This window comes from Zootermopsis nevadensis, unplaced genomic scaffold (genome assembly GCF_977971745.1).
Source record: "Zootermopsis nevadensis isolate Lab colony 2312 unplaced genomic scaffold, Znev_1.0 Znev_ptg000030l, whole genome shotgun sequence".
NCBI lineage: Eukaryota > Metazoa > Arthropoda > Insecta > Blattodea > Termopsidae > Zootermopsis > Zootermopsis nevadensis.
The window spans coordinates 3,453,952-3,477,582 of NW_028259162.1; the positions used below are offsets into that span (position 1 = coordinate 3,453,952).

At 39.6% G+C, this 23,631-nt stretch overlaps 1 protein-coding gene and 1 long non-coding RNA gene across 7 annotated transcripts in view; both read left to right on the forward strand.

The window, feature by feature from the left end:
• LOC110841293 (uncharacterized) overlaps positions 1-8,808 on the forward strand; it is a 265,608-nt gene extending 256,800 nt beyond the window's left edge. For 4 of the 5 annotated variants that reach the window (XM_087359002.1, XM_087359003.1, XM_087359000.1 and 1 more), the window contains one exon: positions 2,603-7,826. In XM_087359002.1, coding sequence (XP_087215128.1) covers positions 2,603-3,552 — 950 coding nt within the window. In that variant the 3' untranslated portion in view covers positions 3,553-7,826. Of the gene's footprint in view, positions 1-2,602; positions 7,827-8,686 lie in introns of those variants that run through there. The other variant, XR_015537944.1, reaches the window with a different exon arrangement.
• An 8,086-nt stretch (positions 8,809-16,894) lies between these two features.
• LOC110841287 (uncharacterized) overlaps positions 16,895-23,631 on the forward strand; it is a 182,645-nt gene continuing 175,908 nt past the window's right edge. For both annotated transcript variants that reach the window (XR_002547159.2, XR_002547160.2), the window contains exon 1: positions 16,895-18,134. This is a non-coding gene — a long non-coding RNA (uncharacterized LOC110841287). The remainder of the gene's footprint in view (positions 18,135-23,631) is intronic.

The window sequence follows — 23,631 nt, forward strand, 5'->3', positions numbered from 1 at the left end:
TTCAAAGGACGTTCTTTGTCTGGTTGAGCCAGACTTTTGGAAATTCTAATTCAATCTCGTGTCGAGCTGGATCCGATAGTTCTGAATTTCATCAAAATAAGCCTCATGTCAGGAATAGCTAACTGATCTCTAGTGTTACCAACCATTAAATTCCTTGGAATTATCTCATAAATTTATTAACCATTCTCGTATGTGGTATTCTGGATTGTGAGGCTGTGTATAGTCTCGTAGGCTGTTATCAACGAGTTTTTCGCCTTCATCATCAGGGTAAAAACTTATAATGGATGAGAATAAACCTATAAGACTTCACGACGTCGTACGAAAATGACCAGTCTGAACTGTTCTGCATGTAACATAAAGGGGTGCATTTCAAATAAAATCTGCGTCTTATAGCTATTACATAGAGCACTTTACGTCAGAAGTATCTGTGGAGATCAGCGCCACAAACACCTTCGCCAAGTGTACCAAGATCTGTTCGCAAGAGTCTGGCACAAGGACTGCGTGCTAACCCTTTCTCCTGAGCCAACTGTTGGTTTTTGGATATCTTCCGTGTGCTACGCCACTGTCTCTCTCCCCTGGCCTGCTGAGCTTAGCTTTACTAAGCTGTATCTTGCAGTGTGCAGCTCTTCAACATAATGCCGGCAGATGATACTGATAAATGTTTAGTTGAATGCCAGATTGGCTCTTAATGGAAACAGCAGAATGCTTCAAAACTTTAATTTGCTTTACTTAAATACGAGGAACGACAGGCTAAGAAAAATCATCGCGTCCCAAATAAGGACTCTTGAACCAAACGTTGGGTATTAATGAATCTCGGTACTAATATTAAACAGATAGAAGCCACATCGTCGCTGTATTTTTAACTTCCCAACATCGTTAATTCTTAATGGCAGCCATACAGTCTTCAGAGATGAAACAATATTACAATATTATGGTTCCTGAGTCAAATCTCGGCCCAAATACTAACTATCCTGATTCAGTTCTTTTGAGGCTTTCTTCAGTCACTCCTGGTAAGTTCTGGGTACTTTAAATTAGGCCAAAACGTATTCTTTCACATCATATCCCGTTAATTATTCTTTTATAATCCCGTAATTCGACTGATACTCTCAGATATTAAGAAAAGAATACATTGGCGTTAAAATTCGTCAGTCCGATAAAAGAACGTGGCACATGTTGTTAAGGAACGACATTATCTATCAGATCCTCATGTTTTATTGCTTTTAATACAACGGCTGTCGTCAAGTTCTTCACAGGAACCTGTCAGCTCCTTCGTCCCGTGCGCGTACACTAGCTTGCCTGTCTATAAAACAATAGGAAGTAGTCTCATGCTATTACCGTAGATGAAAACAAGGCATACAATGGCCGCCCCGATACGCCCGCGCTGGGGAACTTGGAGCGTTCTATAAGACGCGTACAGCAAAACCACTCTCCGCTAACAACACCCCCAGCCCCGGTTCTAAACTGTGGGCGTAACTTAATGAGTTTTGTTTGTGCTCCAAGGAGACGAGACTCTCTTTACCGGGGCCCGCCCAGCATCGCCCGTTAATCGAGATCTGAGAACTTAGACGAGAGTAATTTCCATCTCTTTGCTGTTTTGAATGCCTTTCTACACCAGATATAGGAACAAATAGGGAAATTGTCATGTAATCTGTAGCTCTAATCTATTCGTGTTCGGCTCACCCAGTGTTGCTCCAAGGTTTGATTCAAGAGGTTACATTGTACCTTGGCGTTAGTTCTGTCAGTATTTGATAGAAGTCGACCTCCGTGGTTGTGTGGTCTCAGATAGCTGGAAGAATCGGATCGCAGGTTCAAATCCCGCTTCATGGGTGTTTGTTTGCATTTTCTTGTTTCATTTAGAAGGCAGAGATCCTGCTGAACCATCTTACCACCTACCTGGATGGCATTTCGGGAAACATGTATAACCTCAGGGAGAAAATTCAGAGATCGGGGTACGGTACTTGTTGAAGGAGTCCCACAAGCTGTGAACGTCATGATTCTTGAGCTGAGATGACCAGGAAAGATGTCTTTGTCCCAGTGATATAATTTTTTGAACCTTATTTACGCGACGGTGAACCAGTTGTTTATCAGCACATTATAAGAAATTTAAAACAGCGCAATAGAGTTACATGGATTTATTTGAGAAGTTATTCAGAGACGTTGCTTAGCAAAGATCCATGTTTTATACACAGGTTATATTTGTGAATATGCTGTTATAAGATATACCTACCTTTTCCAATGCACGTTTCATCTGTGAAGAAATATACCGCTAAAGAATGTAGTTTCACTGTAGAGGGTTAGACTTTACACGATGAAAATTGGAAACTGACAGAAGAATACTGTAACTGAAGCTATTTAAGAGTAGCATCATTGAAATAAACCTGATTTTAAAGTGGATTATTTTTACGTCATGGTTATTGGACCACAGGAGTTGAATGTTCAACGTAATCAACTATCAACCCACAGCATTTCCATTAAATTTGCGCGTTTGATTAGCGGGCAAAACTGTTGTAATGTTGACTAAAATATCACACTGATGGTACATCATAAAGTAAGTTGTGTGTTTTTAGTGAAAATTCTGGTTATGGCCGTATTTATTGTGCAGTTCTACCGGACACTACGGGGTCTGCAGGTCCTGGAGCGGTAGTTCCAGGGTCGGATCTAGATCAGCACTTGGGATCTCTGGTGACACCTCACAGTGGCAACAACCATCACCAGGCTGGCGCTACGAACACCACACACCACGGTGCCACCAACAACCACAACCACCACCACGAGCGAGGCGTCTCTTCAGGGTCCTCAAATACAACCTCAGGCGGGGGCCTTCTCGTACCGCGCTATCCAGGCGTTGGGTCCTCGTCCATCACTGTGTCCTCGACGGACTTCGGTCTGGGAGGACCGCGGTCTTTGTCGGATTCATCCGCTGGTGAAAGTCCTGTGGGAAGCGAGGAGATCCTGCCAACTGTTGGGGTCGGTGGGAACTCACTAGTCGGCCACCACCTTGGTTCAGGGGGAGGCAGTGTTGGTGCCGGAGGTGTGCCTGGCACTAACGGCACAAGTTTCTCGTCCCTCATGTCCGGTCACCACCACAATCAGCAAGGCTATGGAGGCGGTTCAACAAATGCAGCCGCTGCTGGTCTTTACCTCAGCACCCCAGTTCTACCAGCGTCGCTGCTCTATTCCCAACTGTACAGCGCGGCGAGCAGTCACCAAAACCACCAGTTTCATCACCTCCATCACCATCATCACCACCACACAGCCACAGCAAGTAGCCAAGACATTATGGACCACACAAATGCTGCTTCGAGTCTCGGACAACGTTCGTCAGTGCAGCAAGTTAGCGAACTTTTACTGGGAGGTGGAGGGGCTACGACAGGGCCCTGTGTAGCCGCGGTGACGTCATCGGCAGGTGCGGTGGTCCCTGGTGGACGCGGTGCTTCGGGGTTGTCGGATGACGAGCAACAGACGGCCGCACAGCAAGTTGTCGTGGGTGGTCAACAGCAGCCGAGGTCTCACACCACCGCCGACAACACAGCGGTCTGGAGACCGTACTGACTCGTCCAGGAATAACCAGAGGCCACCTTATCGCAGCTCTGCACAGCGGAAGACGGGGGTGTTCTGCACCAGGAGTTGTTGGGTGACCGTCCGCTGCAGGCCTTCGTTGGATATGGATTATTTGGAAACCCGTAGGTCCCGTCCGAATGTTAACGATATCGAATTAAGAATATTTGCCGACGTCTGTAGGTGGTTTCATAAATTAAGTGAAGTGATTTGCGAGTGATCGAACTTTAACATTTTGTTTTATCTTAAGGCCCATTCGCAATATGACATAAATTCGGTGGTTTTTCGTGAGTTGGGGAATTTCTTTCTCGAATTTATGAGACTCGATAACGCCTTTCAAAGGCAAACTTTAGAGAAGAGTACTACAAATATGAAGACAAAAGTAAATATACGAGAACATTTTATCTGAATATCATACGTGTTTATAAATATTTCATATCGATCATTGAAGCAGATAACAAATGGACGTTTCTGCAGATAAAATTAGGTATCACTACACTGATTGAAACGTGGTCGTCTAAAGTTCCATGTGTTCATGAAGAGGATGCATCAAGTTCTGCAGATACGATCTCTATCAGAAATTCAGCTTTCGAAAAAATATAGATATTTCCAACAGAAAATAAGTTTTTGTCGTCCAACTACAACACGTGCTTAAAGTTTGCGAAAGATGTAAATACTCGTTAAGTCCGTAATACACTGCAGATCAGGAAGGCGATTTCCGATATGTCACAGAACATGACAGAGCAAGGTGAAAAGGATTCTGTGTGACATGACGAGGAAGGCGTGAAAATGAACCACTTTGTTAAGTGATCCACTTGTGATGATGCATTGTCGGATGCACGTAGTTGGCCAGCGGACTCCAATGTAATGGAAAGTAAATTGAATTTCACTGATAACAACTTGAATAAACAGGAATATTAAATTTCAGTTTTTATAATTTAAGACTAGATGTTTCGTAGAATATTTTTACGTTTTAAATAATGAATATATAAAAATTAACTTTCTTGCGTTGCTAAACTTAATTCTAAACGTTTAGCAAAAGTTTTTACCTTCGATTAGCCATAGCCGAATTTTAATTAAATTTATGGAGACTGTTTCCATATTTGAAGAGACATAAAAAGCCTGGCCACTGTGAAAATATCGCGCGAGTTTATTTTCCAATTGTATCCTTATTCACCATCATTAACTTCTAAATGTATCTTCAGTTTCGGTTTGAAAGTCATTACGAATTACGGGCTTAACCTTCTCTACACGTGGTATTTAATCTTGAATTTGTCTGTCATTATTTTATCAACGAAACATCGTCTTACCAGGACCACAAAGTAAAATAGTATTGTTAAATAAGTACGTCTCAGACTTAAAAAATAAACGTGTTCACGAAAATTATTACGCAGTTTGTGATAACAACTGGAGTTGTTTTTTTCGTATATTTAATGTGTATTCAAGTTGTTACACTTTCATTATTTTGGAGTCTGTTTTTTAAACATTTAATATCTGCAAGCTGGTGCCATGATTCCACATCCTTCGGACAGTCGTTTGTGAATTTTCTTTATCATCATAATGTGATTCATGATTTCTCACACAATTCTGTAGAAGGCCGTGCTCCCTTGTCACGTAAACAACTGATTTTATATCTGAATGGTGCCATATGTTTCCATCTTTACTTCCCTCAAATGATTTACGTGCGGACGCAAACGAACTCTAGCGGCGATCACACTCAACGCTGTATCTCCTGATTCTATTTGAAGAGAGTGTATCTGCGTTTGTTGTATCATTGACTTCTTCGTTCACAGCGCGCGTTAACTAGTCAAATGAATGGAATCGTAATTAGGATTATTATAAAACTCAAGTAGGTTATCGACGAAGCGATTTTCAAGAATTCAAACACATCCCCCATTTGCACTTGAATTTTTTAGGAAAATATTAAGTTTCTCCCATTTTGATTCCAGAATCAAATCAACTCACCATCATTAAAAACATTTTAGTTTTAATTTCGTTGTTGTAATAACAAAAAGGTTTAACCTTCCGGTCATACATAACTTGGTCTTCACTGTGCATTGTGTATTGAAGAAGAAACTTAGTCCGTCATAAACCAGTTGATCTGCATCTCGTTTTGTTTGGGATTTCATTTTACAAAATAGCGTTGACGTAAAGGCAGCCATATTTAGCTACACGTTGGTGTATTTTATTTTCTTAGCTGTTATTTTCGTATTTGAGAATCTAGCGCATCAACTGAACACCAGGTGTGAGCACGAAAAATACTAACCGTCTTTGTTTCCTCTTTAAACCCCAGTGGTAACTATATATACCACTTGATTTAACAATCAGTATTCTGCGTTTTCCCTACAAAGTCTATACAACGTTTTCATATGATTTTCAGAGTAAAAAGCGATTACTTCCTATAAACAACCATAAAATTTGATCCTCGTAATGGTTATTGGCTGAGGCATCGACTGAATTATTATCTGATATTTTTATTAAATTCTTCTTCAGATGGTTAAATCAAGTACAGCTTTGCGTTAGTTCCAGGTTATCCATGGTCGAAAGTTATGCCAATAACGTGAGTCTCACAGAAAACCAGACACCCTCTGTTCGTTCCTGCATGCATTCAAGATGGTTCTGTAATGACGTCAGATTTCAAGACTTCAGATGTTTAGGGGGAAGCATTACTCTGAATAAGTCACTAAAAGGTAAATTTTATATTTTTATGTTCCCATAACTGTTTTACAGAATTTGTACCTCTTGTCACTGCGGCAGAAAATTTAAATAATGGGCGATGTGTCTTTCGTTGACTTGTTTTGACGTAATATTTTTCTCACTCATATATATATATATATATATATATATATATATATATATATATATGTAAACCAGCGTTTGGAATGAATTGTTACTATTAGCAAAAGTTAAGTTTGTGTTGATTGTTACGTTTTGTAATTTATATTATTGTCTACAATTTTAAACCAAAATTTGACTTACTGTTTATCACGTTGTGTTTTTATCGGATTGTTTATAAGTGTATATATCTTGCTGTTCCTTTCTTAAAATCATGGAAGTTAGTAATCCTTTTGTTAACTTTTTCAGTCCACCGTTATAATGTTTTGCCTAATACGTAAGTCTAATCAATATATAACACTTCATGTTGGCACGTTTCTTGATTAATCTGAGAGACGGACAGACAGACTTGTCTTCATTTTTCAGAAAAGTTAATGAGACATTACTTAGGTAATAGCAAGAGTAATAATAATAAATTTTTGCAAATAATTTGTTAACCAGTACACATATTTTTATGAAAATCAAGCATATATAGATAAGTACGTATGTTTGTATGCATGTATATTCGATTATATGTAACTCGGAAATGGTTGGCTTCGTCTGCTTCAAATTTATTAGCAGGCGTTTTGTTGATTTCTGTTCGACAGAATTTTTATTTACATATTTTTGTCGAATCCCGAGGTTTCCATGGAATTAAGATCAACTCTCAAGCGTCCCAGCGCCTTGCTAATGCGACAACTTGCCCGATTCACTTCAGACGCGAAGTCGAAACATTACTTTTCCATATGGCACGCAATCTGCGCTGTGACTTAGGTCGGAGCTTCCGGTTTATAAAACTAACGACTAAGAAACACCGAAATTACTAAAAAAATGTTCAGGCCGATTTTATCTTAAAAAAATTAGGAATTTATATTTACAGTGTCTTTACTCGGAAACTCGTGAAATTTTATTATAGATACTAAAACTTTTGTTTCTTTTAAAACTGTCTCGTCTTTGTAACCAGTGCCACTTAAACATTACATTTTTAAAAATAATAAATTTTTATCTCCAGATACAGACGATACATTATCATTGAAAATCCTTGAACAGATTTTTTTAAATATTTGCTCGATTTTCAAATTGCTTAATATTATACAATACGTTATTATCAGATTTAATGCATTGAATGTGATTTCTTTTCACACGTTGATGTAACAATGAAAATTCACTCTTGTGAGTGTAAGGACGACATCTGAATGCCCTGATCATGAAGTGTTATTGATTGAGTGATTGATTGGTTCAACCTTACCTCACCCCTCATGCTTTGCTCTTTAACGTACTACATCCCAGCTTACTTGATCCTAAGCTGTCCTTTGGATTTTTGTGCAACAGTATAGCTCTGTTGGTCCTTTGTTCCAATGTGATAATCCCAGTCCACATACACAATTGTCATTGTCCTGACAAAAATGAAGTACAAGGTAAAATGAAATACAAATTATCCAAATCATCTTAGACTCGAGACGTCGTATTTGTTTGTTCATATTGTTGCAACCTATCGGGAAAAATATTAAACAATTACAAAGTAATAAAAATAAAATACTGTTAAAAATAAATCTTTGGATTATTTCAAATACAACCCAGTGATGTACTAACTTCGTTAATTTTTAAACAATCCCATTGAATGATAAGCACTCGCTGTGATTCGGTGATGGTAAATTTGTCTCTGTGATTAAGCTTTGCCACGATTCCTGACAGGGGCAAGAGTTCTTCACTTCACCACGACGTCCACGTCAGCTATTAGACACTCCCAGCCTCCTATCCCATAGGCAACGTGGAGTCTTTGCCCGGGGATAAACCAGTGTAGCCCGAACCAGGAAAAATGCGATTATCTTTATCGAGAAAAATTAGGTCTGTGCAGGGGAGGGGTGTAACCACATAGTCAGTCTGTCTCTAGTACTCAAGCTGGAAAAAATGTTTAAACTTATTAAATTGTCAAAGCAACGTAACCTCGTCTAAGTCTGTCTGAAGTTGGTAACTGCGATGCCAAGTCGATCTGTCATAAGGACTTTTCAGGCATCTGGCCTGCAAGGTAATATAACTGCGGTGTAGGGGAAGCGTTCTGCGTAGCAGCAGATTTATTTGGCGCAATATTTTTGGATTTTAATAGACGTGGAGTTAAACCTCCACATCTTCTTACGTATTTATGGTATGATGCTTAATCACGGTGACATCTTTACCTTGTATCTCCGCCATGAAACTCGAAGCAAGGAAGATCAAATTAAAAATAAACACTACTGCCATGAACGAACATTAAGCGGTAAGTGAGTGGCCTACTTTTATCTGGGGTGCATGAAATCGTTTTGTCTGTTTGCAGGCGCCTGAATATGAATAACCCTCAACACACACCGACAGGGAATTTTCCAATATACGTGCATGAAACGAACAAAGGTGTTCATTCCTGAATGTCACTGTGAAGAGACTGCATGATGCATGAGCAGTTAGTATTACAGCTCTAAGTGATTCAAGGTAGGACGGTGTAACTTTCAAACTTGTAATCCTGGGGTCTCGGGTTCGATTCCCGGCGGTGCCCGAATTTATAACTTGTGTTGGGCAAGGCCGTGGTCTAGGCAACACGGAGTTTTCCTCCGGGGGCTTCCCCGGTTTCTCCGTGGCATCCCAACAATTACTCCATTCACACACTGAAGAAGGCAATGGCAAACCACTTCTGGATCATCTGCCAAGAACGTATATGAACAGGTCCCAGTCCGAGAAAAGGATGGAAGGATCCTGTTCATATGGACCTGTTGTCAGACAGAACACTACAAATAAATAATAAAATACATAGTGTGAATGAAGTTGCAGTGGCCTGTTGTTATAAGAACCGCGGAGTACATGAGTTGCTGCTGTTAATGGCATTACTGGACCGAAACCCTTAAAATAAAAGGTTTATAGGGAATGAAATATGCGATTTCAGGTCTGTCATCGATTGGAATTAAGACGTCACAATGATAATTTGCTTGTATAATATAGTAGAAATCGCCACTGCCAGGGCAAAAGGGGTGTATGTCCTAGAAGTTCACGCAACGAGCAACAGTTACCTAAGTGACAGGCTTGATAAATTAAAGGAAATGTGGAATATACCCTGACACGGAAGAAATAAAGAGAGTGATCTCTGTAGTGGCAACAGGCCTCAGTCTTTGGGGAAACTGTATCCCATCACGCATGGTACTGAAAATGGCAGTCTCCAGCTTTTCATACTGAACTGAACGCGATTACCCAAAGTTTACTGAGACCGAGCTGTCTCTGGTCGACATAGTCATCAGATGTAATATGAAAAGATTGTTTCATGTGGGTCCTACTGTAGGGAGAGGCCTACACATCTGAATCCTCAAAAAAACATTCGCGAGATCCATGTATTCGCCAGTTCAATTGCGCATCACGGCGGGGACGACCACTATCAGCACTTCATATGACGGAATACAGTTTCACAAGGCCTGAGGTAAGATCCTCAAATATTCTATCACCATCGGTGCATAAATATTGGTTTTATTGCTGAAAGTATGGGGCATTTCTGAGAGACTCAACCATTACTTTCACAAGAAACATTGACCACATTCACAAACCAACACAAAATATGTCCCTATCAAGAAAATGTATTCTGTACAATTGTGAAGCTGTGAGATATCAGGTTCTCATGGCGAAGAATATAAAGATAACAGCTATCTTCATAAGTCACTGGAATAAAAAATTAGTGAATTACCCCAGCTCTGGTACGAGTTTAAGATGAACAGTAGTTTTTGATCTCCGGCCGCTATACCTTGTTACCCGTAAGTTGGAAGCTAGATTGGTTCTAGAGTCGATTCGAACGCCACTGGGAAGATGGAAATAACTATCCCAACCGGAGGTCGAAACACATTCGTCTAGACTATAAGCATTTACTTTACTGACGGAGTTGTCCCGGCTCCAAACAAACTTCTTACACATAATTTTTAAAATCAAATTACCGGGGACGGGTTTACAACAACATGGCTACTATCACGACAAATAGGTTGTCTCCGATTTTTCTGGCTTTCATCGTCTGCTTTGTCGCTGCATAGTTTTGCGAACTACTGCATCACTGCTTTATCATTACTCATGAGGGTTTCGTGGGAATGTTGGAAGTGTGTGACACCCTTTGGACGGGAAAGATAAATTACTGTCACTTCAGAAGCGAAAGGTAAGGTGGAAGAAGCTCCCTTCACGTTCGGGTGCACAAAATTGATGTCCAGCCAAACTAAAGGCTTGAGACGGGCACAAATTTAAAAATCACCACATCGTATTAAGTGTCGCCGTCTCAGCATCAAACTGAGTTTCCATGATAAACGAACCGGATGTACAATCTCTAAAACTGACTTCCCTTTCACTCATCGTCTAGGCTTGAGTTTATCATCGAACAAAATGCTCAACCTCCATATTTAGTGGTGTAGTGGTACCTAGCCTTGTATTCTGAAGGTTCCGGGATCGTACCTTGTCCCAAATACTGATTATCGTAAATCAGATTTGAAAGGTTTTCCTCAGTCTCTCCAGACTATTGTTGGAATAGGATGCAAACGCAATGTTCACCTATTTGAAGATATCCGTCTTCTGGGTTATTGCGCTGTGTAGTCTGGTCGATGTTTACCAACGTTTCAGAGGTCATACTGCCTCCGTCATCAGAGTATGAATATTTCTGTCTTCTGGGTTGTTGCGCTGTGTAGTCTGGTCGATGTTAACCAACGTTTCAGAGGTCATACTGCCTCCATTATCAGAGTATGAAGATTTCTGTCTTCTGGGTTGTTGCGCTGTGTAGTCTGGTCGATGTTTACCAACGTTTCAGAGGTCATACTGCCTCCATCATCAGAGTATGAAGATTTCTGTCTTCTGGGTTGTTGCGCTGTGTAGTCTGGTCGATGTTTACCAACGTTTCAGAGGTCATACTGCCTCCGTCATCAGAGTAAGAAGATTTCTGTTTTCTGGGTTGGTGCGTTGTGTAGTCTTGTCGATGTTTACCAACGTTTCAGAGGTCATACTGCCTCCGTCATCAGAGTATGAAGATTTCTGTCTTCTGGGTTGTTGCGCTGTGTAGTCTGGTCGATGTTAACCAACGTTTCAGAGGTCATACTGCCTCCGTCATCAGAGTAGTATGAAGATTTCTGTCTTCTGGGTTGTTGCGCTGTGTAGTCTGGTCGATGTTAACCAACGTTTCAGAGGTCATACTGCCTCCGTCATCAGGGCGATGACCTATTTGCCTTTCCTGGTGAAATTTATATCTGAGTTATACGACCATGATCGTGCCAGTTCAAAACGTCGTTCAATTATCGTAAATGCAATCCAGGCAAAATAAATAATGTCTCAGACGAGAAACGAGCCCCGGCCGTCGGAACCTTTGCGATTATCTATGACACATGGTCATTCTAATTGCTACCCCTGTACCCCGTTTGCCTTCTGCTTTATTGTCCGCACTGAATAGGATGTCTATAACAACTGGGAGATAAGAAGAGAAGGTGTAGGGATAGAACTGCTGAAAGGGTAAATCGTCCCCCGGTTCTCCCTCGTGTTCGCATGCAGCTAGTTCGAAGAGACACTCCCTGCCCACGGTCGATTCTGTGATGACGCAGCAGAGCTACCGGAAAATGACCACGTCTGTGAGGTCTGTTGGTGAAGTCTGGGATCGAGATTTTGAACGGAACTTTGCATGTAACAATAAATCAGGATTTGAACCAATTGGCGAGCATTTAAAGCAGATTTAGTTAATTCCAGTGGACAATTATTACAAAAAAAATGTGCAGACACCGGGATTCCGTGAGAGTAATGTTGATTTATTTCTTATGGTATACAGAGTTTTAGTGCAATAATTCATCAGGATCACGCCATTTTCAGTACCGTTTAAAATTAAAATAGTTTATATTTGTAACTTACGCGAAATCTCTCTTTTTTGACTAAAGTTACGTCACTTCAAATCGTCGGTCTGTACCGACTAAACTATTTTTTTTTATCCAGAACAAACGATTGTGAGGCGCTGGCTAATTTCATAAATTATTTTCACAAAATGTTTAAAATTAACACATTATGGTGACATCTTGTTTTTGGTCGGGCCGTTTATTAAATCTCCGAATTTTTGTAGCAGTCTTGGATTAAATTTGTTGTATTGGGAGCCTACACTAGATATTTTCCCATGTAATATAAACGTTACATTAAACTCGAAACGAGTTGCCTAATATTTCAACAGGCATCTTGCGAACGTTTGTGCCTGAAAGTTTATATTTGAAGCCTGGAACATAAAATGTATATTTTTAAAAATATTAAAATAGAACAAAAGAACGAAGGGAATTTAAGAAAGCTCTTTTCAGACCAATTATAAGAGTTTGTAGTCATGACAGGACTTGCACCGGGGCCCTAAAGGAAAACAGAGATGTTCGTGTGGAAAGGGTTAAGTCTGTATGATATAATTAATTTTATTCCATCTTAACAAGCAGGGACTGGGCGTTATAACCCCCACCACCCAGCATTGTACAATTAAGGTTAAAGTTATGAAACTGCCTTAAACAATATGAGGGCCACATACCTTCCTCTGTGAACATTCCAGTTACATATACATTACTGCTTATGTTGCAGATAACAACAATACATACCGCGAGATCCCTTCACAGAAAACAGCAGAACCAACTAGGCACAAAGAGAAGATATAAGGCAAGTCCACTGCTAGGAATGTTACAAATACTTTGCGTCTGATTCCCCCCCCCCCCCCCCCCCGGTGACCCCGCGTCTTTGGTTTCGACCAACTGTTGGTATTTCCGCCTCTCTGACCGTTCCTTCTGTGTTTACAATTTTCGTTCCACGCCAACACTACAATTAGGTGCTTTGCCGTGCTCAGTAAAGAGAGACGTGTTATGTGAGGTTCGAGTAATACGCAAATATGAAAATATTAATAAGAAGAATTTTTGTAGGAAGAAGGAAAGTGTGTCGAAAGCGAAGCACAGTACTCGTCTTATTCAATTAAAAAAAATTATTAGCTTCTCTTTTAAACGAAGTCTGAGGTTTTCACAGCTTTGATGTCTGAAGACAATGTTCTCGGTTTTAACGCCGTATTTGTTTGTGGTGGATACAAACTTTTTCATAAGACACACACAAACACAGAAATCCATCATGAACACTAGTAAACGTATATTATTATTATGTTATTGTTATTAACATAAACAGTTAAATTAAAGGCAGTAGTTAAGTGACGATGGTTGTGCTGGATTGAAAATTAATTTTATACACATTTTTAAATTCAAATAGCGTGGTGTGTTTTAAAAGCTGGCGAGGTTAGCCACATGCTGCCATCTCATAACGAAATTCTAAATATATCCCGTAAAAAAGGCCATCGTGAGAAAATTGATTGGCTCTGTGTGGTGTACGTATTATGTGCATGACTGTACATATTATATGAGTTGAGGTGTTCGAGGATATCGTAGGGGAGGGGGGGGTGTTTGAGAACGTTTGTGAAAAAAAAGGGATGAGTTGGATCAGATTGTTGTTGCAAGCGTTATCACATGGTTAAAAACAAAATAGTGAGAGTTATCGCAGCTGACACCCCGTTCCCCCACACCCCTGTTTACACACATATACTAGATCGTTTTTCATTATTTTGCATATTAATGTAGTTCCAATACACAACAAGTTGGCATACATGCAAATAAGCGACAGGCCTGCACTCTGGTGCTGCAGTTAGTAAACACAAACAACACGCGTGTATTTATTATTTTCGTTAAAGAAATTTATTAAATGTAGAATTTATAGCCTATGCAATGCATGCGTATGGTGGCACAGAAGTGCTATGGGGAAAATGTTCACATGGTATAGTCTGATACTAACATGGCATGGCAAAACCAAATTTTCATTACCGTGTTCATGAAAACCAGTTCTCAACTAGATTAATCCAGCCCGAAGCTACACATTGTTTCTTTGAAATTAATTTTAATATTATATTTCCATCTAAAACTAGGTCTATAATAACACTTCTATTGTGTTATTTGCAATAACCAGATTTATTTTCAAAATTGGACGCACGAAGAACTACACGTCAAAATACAAGAAAACCAAACCGTCTTACGTAAAAATTACTTTATCCTTAGTGACTGGCTTGAAGGCAAAACACCAGGCGAAGCACTAATGTTGTCTCAAGGCCATACATTCCAATAGAGGTTATAGAAACAAAGCCAAACTTTAAATGCTATCAAATCTTTCTACTTAAATCGTCTTCTCAAAGCTGACCTGAAGGAAACTTAGGGGCGTGAATCAACAACGATGTACCTCAGATTAACGTCAGGTCACATCTCATATAATTATTTATTATTATTATTTAGTGTTCTGTCTGACGACAGGTCCATATGAACAGGATCCTTCCATCCTTTTCTCGGACTGGGACCTGTTCATATACGTTCTTGGCAGATGATCCAGAAGTGGTTTGCCATTGCCTTCTTCTGTGTGTGAATGGAGTAATTGTTGGGATGCCACGGAGGAAAACTCCGTGTTGCCTAGACCACGGCCTTGCCCAACACAAGTTATAAACTCGGGCACCACCTGGAATCGAACCCGAGACCCCAGGATTACAAGGCCCGGGTTCTAAGCTACCGTGGCGGTATACAATTGGAAATCTGCGCTGTATGAAACGTCATATCCGACAAAGTTGAGATCATCTAACAGTAGTGGGGATGCTGCAATGTTTGTAGGGTGGGGCGAGGGGGTAGTGGGGACACTGCCCCTACTAGTAATTTGGGCCACAAACGAGCAGCAGCCAAGCTATTCAATGCACTTGCGTCTCCACACAACAACGACGTTTAAACGCACGTGTGACGTCAGAACAATGATACACTGGCGTGATGGTTGCTATAATGTCCCGCGTCACCTGCGCAAGTAATTTGTTATTTTTTATTCGGAATGTTTGCGATTTGAGACGCCAAGGCAACATCCAATGGCGCAGTGGGTGATTTATTTCATTATCGAATAAATTCAGAAGTTGTCAATAAATTATAGCGTTTGATTTTGGGTTATTTAATCACTGATTTAATGTTATAAGAAATTATTTTGAGTTTAGGAAGAAGAAATGCGATTGTCTAGTCGGAGAACACTGAGTTATTGCGATACGTCTATTATATGGTGGGAGCAGGATTTCTTTGTTCAATATTTAGGTTAAATTTGCAATAGGGTGAGACTGTGTCTAAGAATCTTGGCTTCTGAAGGGTCATTTCTGATCCCTGAGATACTGGACAGCTGCCCCACTGCCATTTTTTCCACTTAAACTCCCCATAGACTGACCTGAATAAGAATGCGGAGAGGAGCCTCCTGAGTTATAACACGAATTTAATCAATCATTAAATAACAAAATATAAACAAACTAACGCCAGTTAACATTTTTTTATAAAAATTATGCTACAGTCTTAATCTGGGATTAATTTGTACCAGTCCACGTGAATAAACAATAGAGATTAAATTCATTCTCTATTTTATTACAAATTAATTCCGTGTAATACGTAAAACCATGAATTTATTGTGCATTTAATTGTTTCCAGTAATAGAAAATTCAATCTAAAGAAAAGTGAATCAAAATGTGTGAGTACTCATTTTAAATTGGGACCTAAGCTTTATCATTACAACAAATATATTTTTCTCGCAGGTGGGCCTTATGGAATTATATGTCTGTAACATCAAGGGATTTGAGGTTCTCACGGCTACGGATGGTCAATGTTGGTCTTCTGAATTCTAACACGATGTAAACTTGTAGACAGATACAAAAGTTTCGGAGAAACATCCTGCTTCCATCTTCAGGGCCACGTAGATAGGTAACAGGAACTTGATACGATAAACTTAAAGGGGACTTGGCATGTTACACCTGTAGGAGCCTACAAGTAAAAATTGTACATGTAAGTTTTGTCATCGAATTGTATATTTTTATATTGTAAAGATGGACACTTGCTTCTTCCTAAAACTATTGTGTCTGTTCTGATTTTTTATTTGAGGTGAATGGCATGGATTTCTCTTCTATCCTTTAATATAATCATGTTTTGTGTAAAATCACGACTGGATTGTGACTGACCGTTTAAATGATTGGCTAATGTGCTGGCTGAACACACATCTGCTCGTCTATCTGAACAGCGTATTGATTAGTACAGAAGCTTCTGTGATAAGTGATAGTCATTAATTAAATAATTAGCTGTTCCAGCTGTTGCTGTGGAACAAGGTTCATCACCATCAACACAAAAGTTTGCTCCGTGATTCTTTGCCTTTAATAACTATACAATGTATATAAAATAGATTAGCTTCAGGTTCCAAGCAATCACGTGATTTAGATGACTCAGAGATGTAAGAATAATATTAAAACGGATATTAGGATAGTTACATGACCAAAGGTGACTAAGTTCTAAATTATGTTATTTCTTGGAACTTGAAGCTAATCTAATTTGTATACATTTAATATTGTTATATTATAATTTTTTATGTTTTATGAAACAGCTATATAAAATATTACGTACGTTAGAATTTCGGTTGAAGACTTCGAAAAATTCCGGTAACAATATATAAGAAAAATATACGAAAAACATTTAATACATATTGTAATATTGTATGAATACAGTAGGCGGTTTCTTGTTTGGCTGTAGAAAAATAAATCATGTGCCTATTCATGTTTTTCGTTCTATCATATCTTATTACGTTTAAAAAAACACGTCTGATTTCTGAACGTGATCTAACTAGAGCCACTCCTTCAAATTGAATGTGGTTCACCAGCACACGAAAGCAATACATTAGGTCGTTTCCCTAGAACGCCACCTGGATATAGCCGGCCGAGTTATGGTTTGTGTGCACAGAGAAGAAAAACGAAGGTCATGACTTTAGTTTCATACTTGAGACATAGGAGCGCTTTGAATCAAAGAAATCATGTGATAGTGGAGTCATGACTCAGCTAGTTTGTAGAGCGAATAAGACACGTATTTGCCTGTGTTGTTAGACAGTTTAAAAGTGTTGTTGTGAAGTGAGTGAAATGTGGAGGTGATATATTGTTATTAAACAGTTTTATAAAATGTATAAATGTCGTACAATCCAGTAATGGCACCGGTTAGGTTCCTTTCAAGCCGGCTTTGTGGGGAGGCTGAAACGTTCTAATGTGCCAGTGCATATTCATGTCGTTCGTTTAAACAAGCTTTGATTAGACTGAAAATTAACTTGTATAAATCGCTTTGTTTTAAAAATGTTATTTCATAAAGTGTAATTGCTATTAATATGATAATTACCATTCCGCTGGTGCCGCTATATTACTATACAGTAGTAATAATAAGAGGTCTCAGACATTTTATTATTATTTTCAATCGTAGGTTAAAAGAAACAAATGCAACGCTTCATTTACGTATAAGCCATAAAAAATCAATAATAATGGCAACACCACTGTTTTCATTAGTAATAATAAACCTGTAAAGGTTTGTAAATTAAAACTATACACCCATCTTTTGGTTTATGTGGGGGAATTCAAAGCGACAGCAGCAATGAAAGGACCTCAAATTGTCAATACGGTTAAGCCGTCAAATAGGTCCATTGACATATTGATCGAAGTTAATAATAATAATAATAAATGCAATAATAAGAGACTAATCAATACTTTCGCTATGTTACATTCGTTAGCAACGTTTTAAGAAACGTGTGTGACAAAATATTTGTGTTACGTGTAATACAGAAAGAAAAACAGTACATGGGACATCACTTTGTGTTTGTAAACAGGATGTGAAAACTTGAAGAAGTGGAATATCCAACTGGCAGAAGCACTTCTTATGGTGAGTGTCATTCGTGACAAAATAAAACATTTTAATTTTGATTAATTTACATTTCCTTGCCATTAGAACATGAAATGCTTGTGCTGTGAGTGTTGGCCCCCCTGTACGGAACTGTCATGCATCCCCCTCGCCCCTTGCCCGTCTATTCATCGTCACTACATTCAGTGCAAGCATCCGGGCAGACTGCAGAAGCGGCAACTCGTAGTCTCACATTCCACAGGTACCGTTTCGACTCTCAGTCAGGGTCTAGCGATCCTGACAATGCCTGCTAGTACATTGTGACAGGAATGTTATGTTGCCTTATTGTAGTTATCTGGAGGTCCCCGGTTCGATTTTTAATCAGGAATTTCGTGCTATTTCTCAGGTAATCCATGAAAATTGCGGGATAATGTATTAAGTAACGATAATTTCGTTCTATATTCTTGTCAATTAATCGTCTTCAGTAATCTATGATATCGTAAGTGTCTAATGGGACTGTCAGGGGACAATGGGATCGTGGACACAGCATGAACATCGCATGCTGCACGGAAACTCTTGTGTTCAATAATATTTTTCGTCTCTATAAATCTCGTGATACGCGATATGCTGTTTAAAATACACGTCATTCAGACTGACTCTATACCCCACGCTCGGCCATCCAATACGTCATACTTCTGCCATGCAAGAGGGATGACGTCATCATCAGTGTCGCTCGTCTGAGGTGTTGATTCCTGTCTTGCTCTGGTCTGCCTGTGCTTCGTATCAGTGCTAGTATGTTTGTGGCTGATGACTGGCGTAGTCTGAAGTTAGGACTCAGTATTTTTAGGTGGGAGAACCCATTTGCGGTTTCACGTTTTGTCGCCGGTGATGCGATTATCATGTACGGTGAAGGTTAGGTAGCGAGACGCGAGATTGCAACAGACGCAAGGGCGTGGTATTATTTTCAACTTAACTGCTGTAACACTAGGATTTTTCCTGTAATGAACAAAGTTGTGTAATACGTAAATGCTTTCAGTGCCCTGTCTGGAATCAGGTACATTGTTTTATTTTGCGTTCTGTTTGAAATGGGGGTGAAAGTGTGACTTTCACCGTGATGGAAGAACATCGATTCAGGTTGTTTTAGATTAGGGAGTTGAGGAGGACAGTTGAATCTAAGAGAAAGGAATTATGAAGGATGTATCTTGCAATATGTACGCTTTACCGTGTACAGTCCACGACTGTAGTCTTGAGACTTGCGGGGTGAAGGAGGAAAGCGTCTGCTTTTAACGCTACGGACTTCCTGCGTTCCTTGCAAGTCTCAAGATTACAGTCGTGGCCTGTACCATGCCGATCAAACAAGGATGCGATGGGCAGGGCATGTAGAATGCATGCAAAAAGTAAATGTATACATAATTTGGATTTCTGAACGTGAAAGGGAGGGAGAGTAGGAGGGTGATATTAAAATTACTCTTAAATAAGGTGTGGGGATCTGGATTGAATTCATCTGACGTAGGATTCAGTCCAGTGGCGTGCTCTTACGAAAGCCGTTATTAGTGTTGGACGTCATAAAATGACCAGCAGAGCGGTTTTCTGCATAAAAAATCTGCATATGTTTAGGCGCAGTGTATGAAGAGAGAACACAACTGTCATGTATTTGTCGAGTGTTCGTTAAATTAAGAAGTCGTTTAGTGCCGTGTAATTGGGTCGCCGGAAAGCAGGTAAATTGGCCATGAAATTACATGGCAGTGTGCGAGGCTCGGTGCATTGTCCTGTTCTGCAATGCAAGTTGAAAAGCGCTGTGTGATGATACTTGTTTCCATTTATTTATGTATAATGTGACAAAACGTCATTGCATTTCAGTTTACAGGACGCTGGTAAATACGTGTAACAGCTCTGCTATTGGTGACATTTCATTTGTAAAATTATGTCTTCTCCAAGTTATATCCTTTAGTTTATTACACATTTTTATCCACTCTTTTATAAACAGATGAAGGTCTTTAGATTTTTATTTTTATTCTTCTTATAAACCGAGGCATAACTGAGATGATAATATTAAAACAGATTTTTACGAGATGCAGTTTGAAGGTGTGCTGAACAAATTTATCCGGCTCAGGACAGGAACAGTTGAATACGTTATTGGAATTTCTGGTTTTATAAAATCCCAGAGAATTGTTTGATTAGCCGTGTGACTATTAGCTTCTTAAGGGCTCTTTTGCATAGAATATATTATATTATTTCTATTTCTGTATTTTTCTTTGTGTTTCTTAAAGAAATGAGGTGTGGACTGGATTCATCTGGTTATTAGAATAGGATTTTGTAGCGGAATTTTGTGAATACATTAATGAGCCACCAAGTTGTACAAAAATGCTGACAATTTGTTTTCCATGGTGTTAATAGCCCAAAAATCTGTAATTTACGTTTCACCCATATGAAAAAGTTTCGAAATTTACCTCATGTGATTTTTCATACATAGTCTATCTTTTAGACCATAGACTGTTTGACATCCCATCGTGTGACATTAAACAGTACGCTGACAGTATCCGTCGATTCGAGCGATGCCTCGCTTCAAAGAGTTACCCCTCCCCCCCCCACTTGTCAAAACAACGACAAAAAAACAAAAACAAACACTGGGAAAGGCTATTTCCTTGTTCCTGCAACATGATTGGTCAGTCGACGAGAAAGGAAATCAGCTATTTCCTCTGTGTCCAGATTGAGAGGGAAAGTGTCGAGGGTCCCTGCTGACGTCATGTTACCAATGACAAACGTTTGGCGTAGGTGCCGTTAGAGGCACACAGGTTCAATTTGGTTGAAACAGCTGCTTTCCTTCCAACCTCGCTTTATCCATGTATAATCAACTTCATACTGAACGTTTTGGGAAAGTCATTATTATTATTAATAATTTAATTAGTGTTCTGTCTGACGACAGGTCCATATGAACAGGATCCTTCCCTCCTTTTCTCGGACTGGGACCTGTTCATATACGTTCTTGGCAGATGATCCAGAAGTGGTTTGCCATTGCCTTCTTCTGTGTGTGAATGGAGTAATTGTTGGGATGCCACGGAGGAAAACTCCGTGTTGCCTAGACCACGGCCTTGCCCAACACAAGTTATAAATCGAACCCGAGACCCCAGGATTACAAGGCCAGCGTTCATACCGCTAGACCTCCGTTAACATTATTATTACCGCTCAGTACAAATCTCACCTTTCTCTCGGCAACATTTGCGTGAGAACCTGTTTCCATCGACTAACAAGGACCATGAATGTTTTACCGTTTCAGATGTGATTCACCCGAAAATAGGAAATTTTAAATTTTCCGAATATACGACTATAAGGCTATACCAGACAGGGCTGTCAAAAATTGTTCGTGCTTTCCTCAGTTCGTCCAGGCCACAACCCCTTTTGTCACCATAATTTATAACCTGAAATTTATTGTCTGTCTACATTTGGAAGCTGTAAAAACTATATAGTTGATAAGGCATCCTTAAATAACATAAAACAACCCTTTGTAAGATATGAAAGATGGATGAAAACTCAGCTGTGTTAGCACTTTCGTTTAAAACATTAATATGCCAAGATAATTAGACAACTGAGAAGCTTCATAACCAATACACTTCTCCCATAATTATTACGGGGAACGAATCAAGGAGAATGAGATGGGAAAGACATTCAGCACGCATGGGCACACGTGATATTCCTACAGAATTTTAGTCTGAAAACCTGAAGGAAAGATTTTACCTTGGAGATTCAGGAGTAGATGGGAAGATAATATTAAAACGAACCTTAAACAAATAGAATGTGGAGATGTGGATTGAGCTAAGGCACTCAAGACATTGTCTTGAGCGACTGATGTTTATATTTTTCCAATTTTGAGATGGTGAATAGAATTCTTTGTATTGGTGTTTTTGAGTGTTCTTCCATCATCAGGGCGATGATTAAACTCGTCGACGGCCTCTGAAAGTTGGTAAACTTCTACCAGACAGCACGTCGCGTACGTCTTCGTAGTCACCGCCCTGACTACCTCGATTTATACTTGAGTGTGCTTGTTCGAAGGCACACTGAATCACAACAAAGGAAACACGACGGACATGTAAGAAGACGAAGAAGAAGAAGAAGAACTAGGCGTAGAGGCAACCACGAGCCAGGCAGTTTAGAGACATCTGCAGAATATTTCCATGCTTTTATCTTAGAGCCTGCTGCAATGACTCTCAGGAGGGTATCCGGGTGTTGCCATCTTGCATTGTGAGGTCGCCCCCAGCTGATTAGCTTCCTCCACACATTTCGACTGTAGGCTGTCTCAGAAACTGTTACAACACGCACCCAACGCCACAAACTAGCTTCGCAAGGTTGTGTTTGGAGGTCCCTGTAAGAGTGAACTGAGCTACTTGTCGTACCCACTGAACATAGTTTGCTTTACTGTGCTCTCAAACGAACGTTAACATTAGAATTACATATATTTTTCACATATAAGACGTATATCAGCAGTGGTAGTAATTTTCAAATTTTATTACCCCTCGAAATCTTCACTTTATAAATCAAAGCAGGAGAATCTGCATCTAAGATTGCTTTTTTTCTCTAATCTTCCTGTCTTACATTTTTCTTGTCGTTTACCAAGAAAATTAATACCTGTACAAGTCCCAAGGCACTTGTTTCTATAATTTCCACCCACACTTAGTTATCTCTGGATTACTGGTTCCAAAACGGACTCTTGCGAATCAGTTTGGTGCATTCGAAGTATTTCTCTAATTTCGCTCGAAAGAGGGTACTTAATGTCGATTTTGTGTGTTTGTGCGCCAGCCAATATTACTTCAAGATAAATTCCTTAATAATTCGAATATTTAGGAGTTTCTCACGGCGGTGAGAACGAATGTGACTGTCCTTTGGGATGTGGTTCCGTGCAGTCTCGTAGAAGTTTAACAACGTTTCGGAGGTCCTTGCTGCCTCCATTATGAGGACGATGAAATGTTAGTATTGTCTAACAGACTATGCGACACTACAGACCAGGAGACGGCAATCTTTCCAATTAGAATTCTGTTACATTTTCAGCCATCCTTTCTCTACGTCTGTGGTGTTTGGTCAATACGTATTAAATCCAAAATTGGTCATTTTAAAAAAAAGTACGAGTCGTAACTGAATCCTAGGTGTTATTTCGTGTATCCAGTCTCTCATAGAATTGCTTCCAGAAGAATGGTCTGCACCCGATAATTGCAGAAATTAAGGGAACGCTGAAACTCTAAACATTGCCTTCATGTAAAGTTGTCATTTCAAGAGCTGTTATGTTTTGACCAAAAACTGAAGATATAATTATATAGAACGTCTTTCGAAGACTCGTTGAAAGGAAAGCAATCGATTATGCTTAGGTTTTGCCCGTTGTATTGTATCTTGCAGCTGTTGGTCCCGTAGATTACGACTCGCAATCCAAGTACTCAGGTCGAATAGGGCTGACAAAAATCAGACGTTTCGATGCCGAATACTTGAAGTAACCCAGTTACCATGAATTACATCCACATGGTAACAGAATTTCGAGTCATGCAGTTTGTTC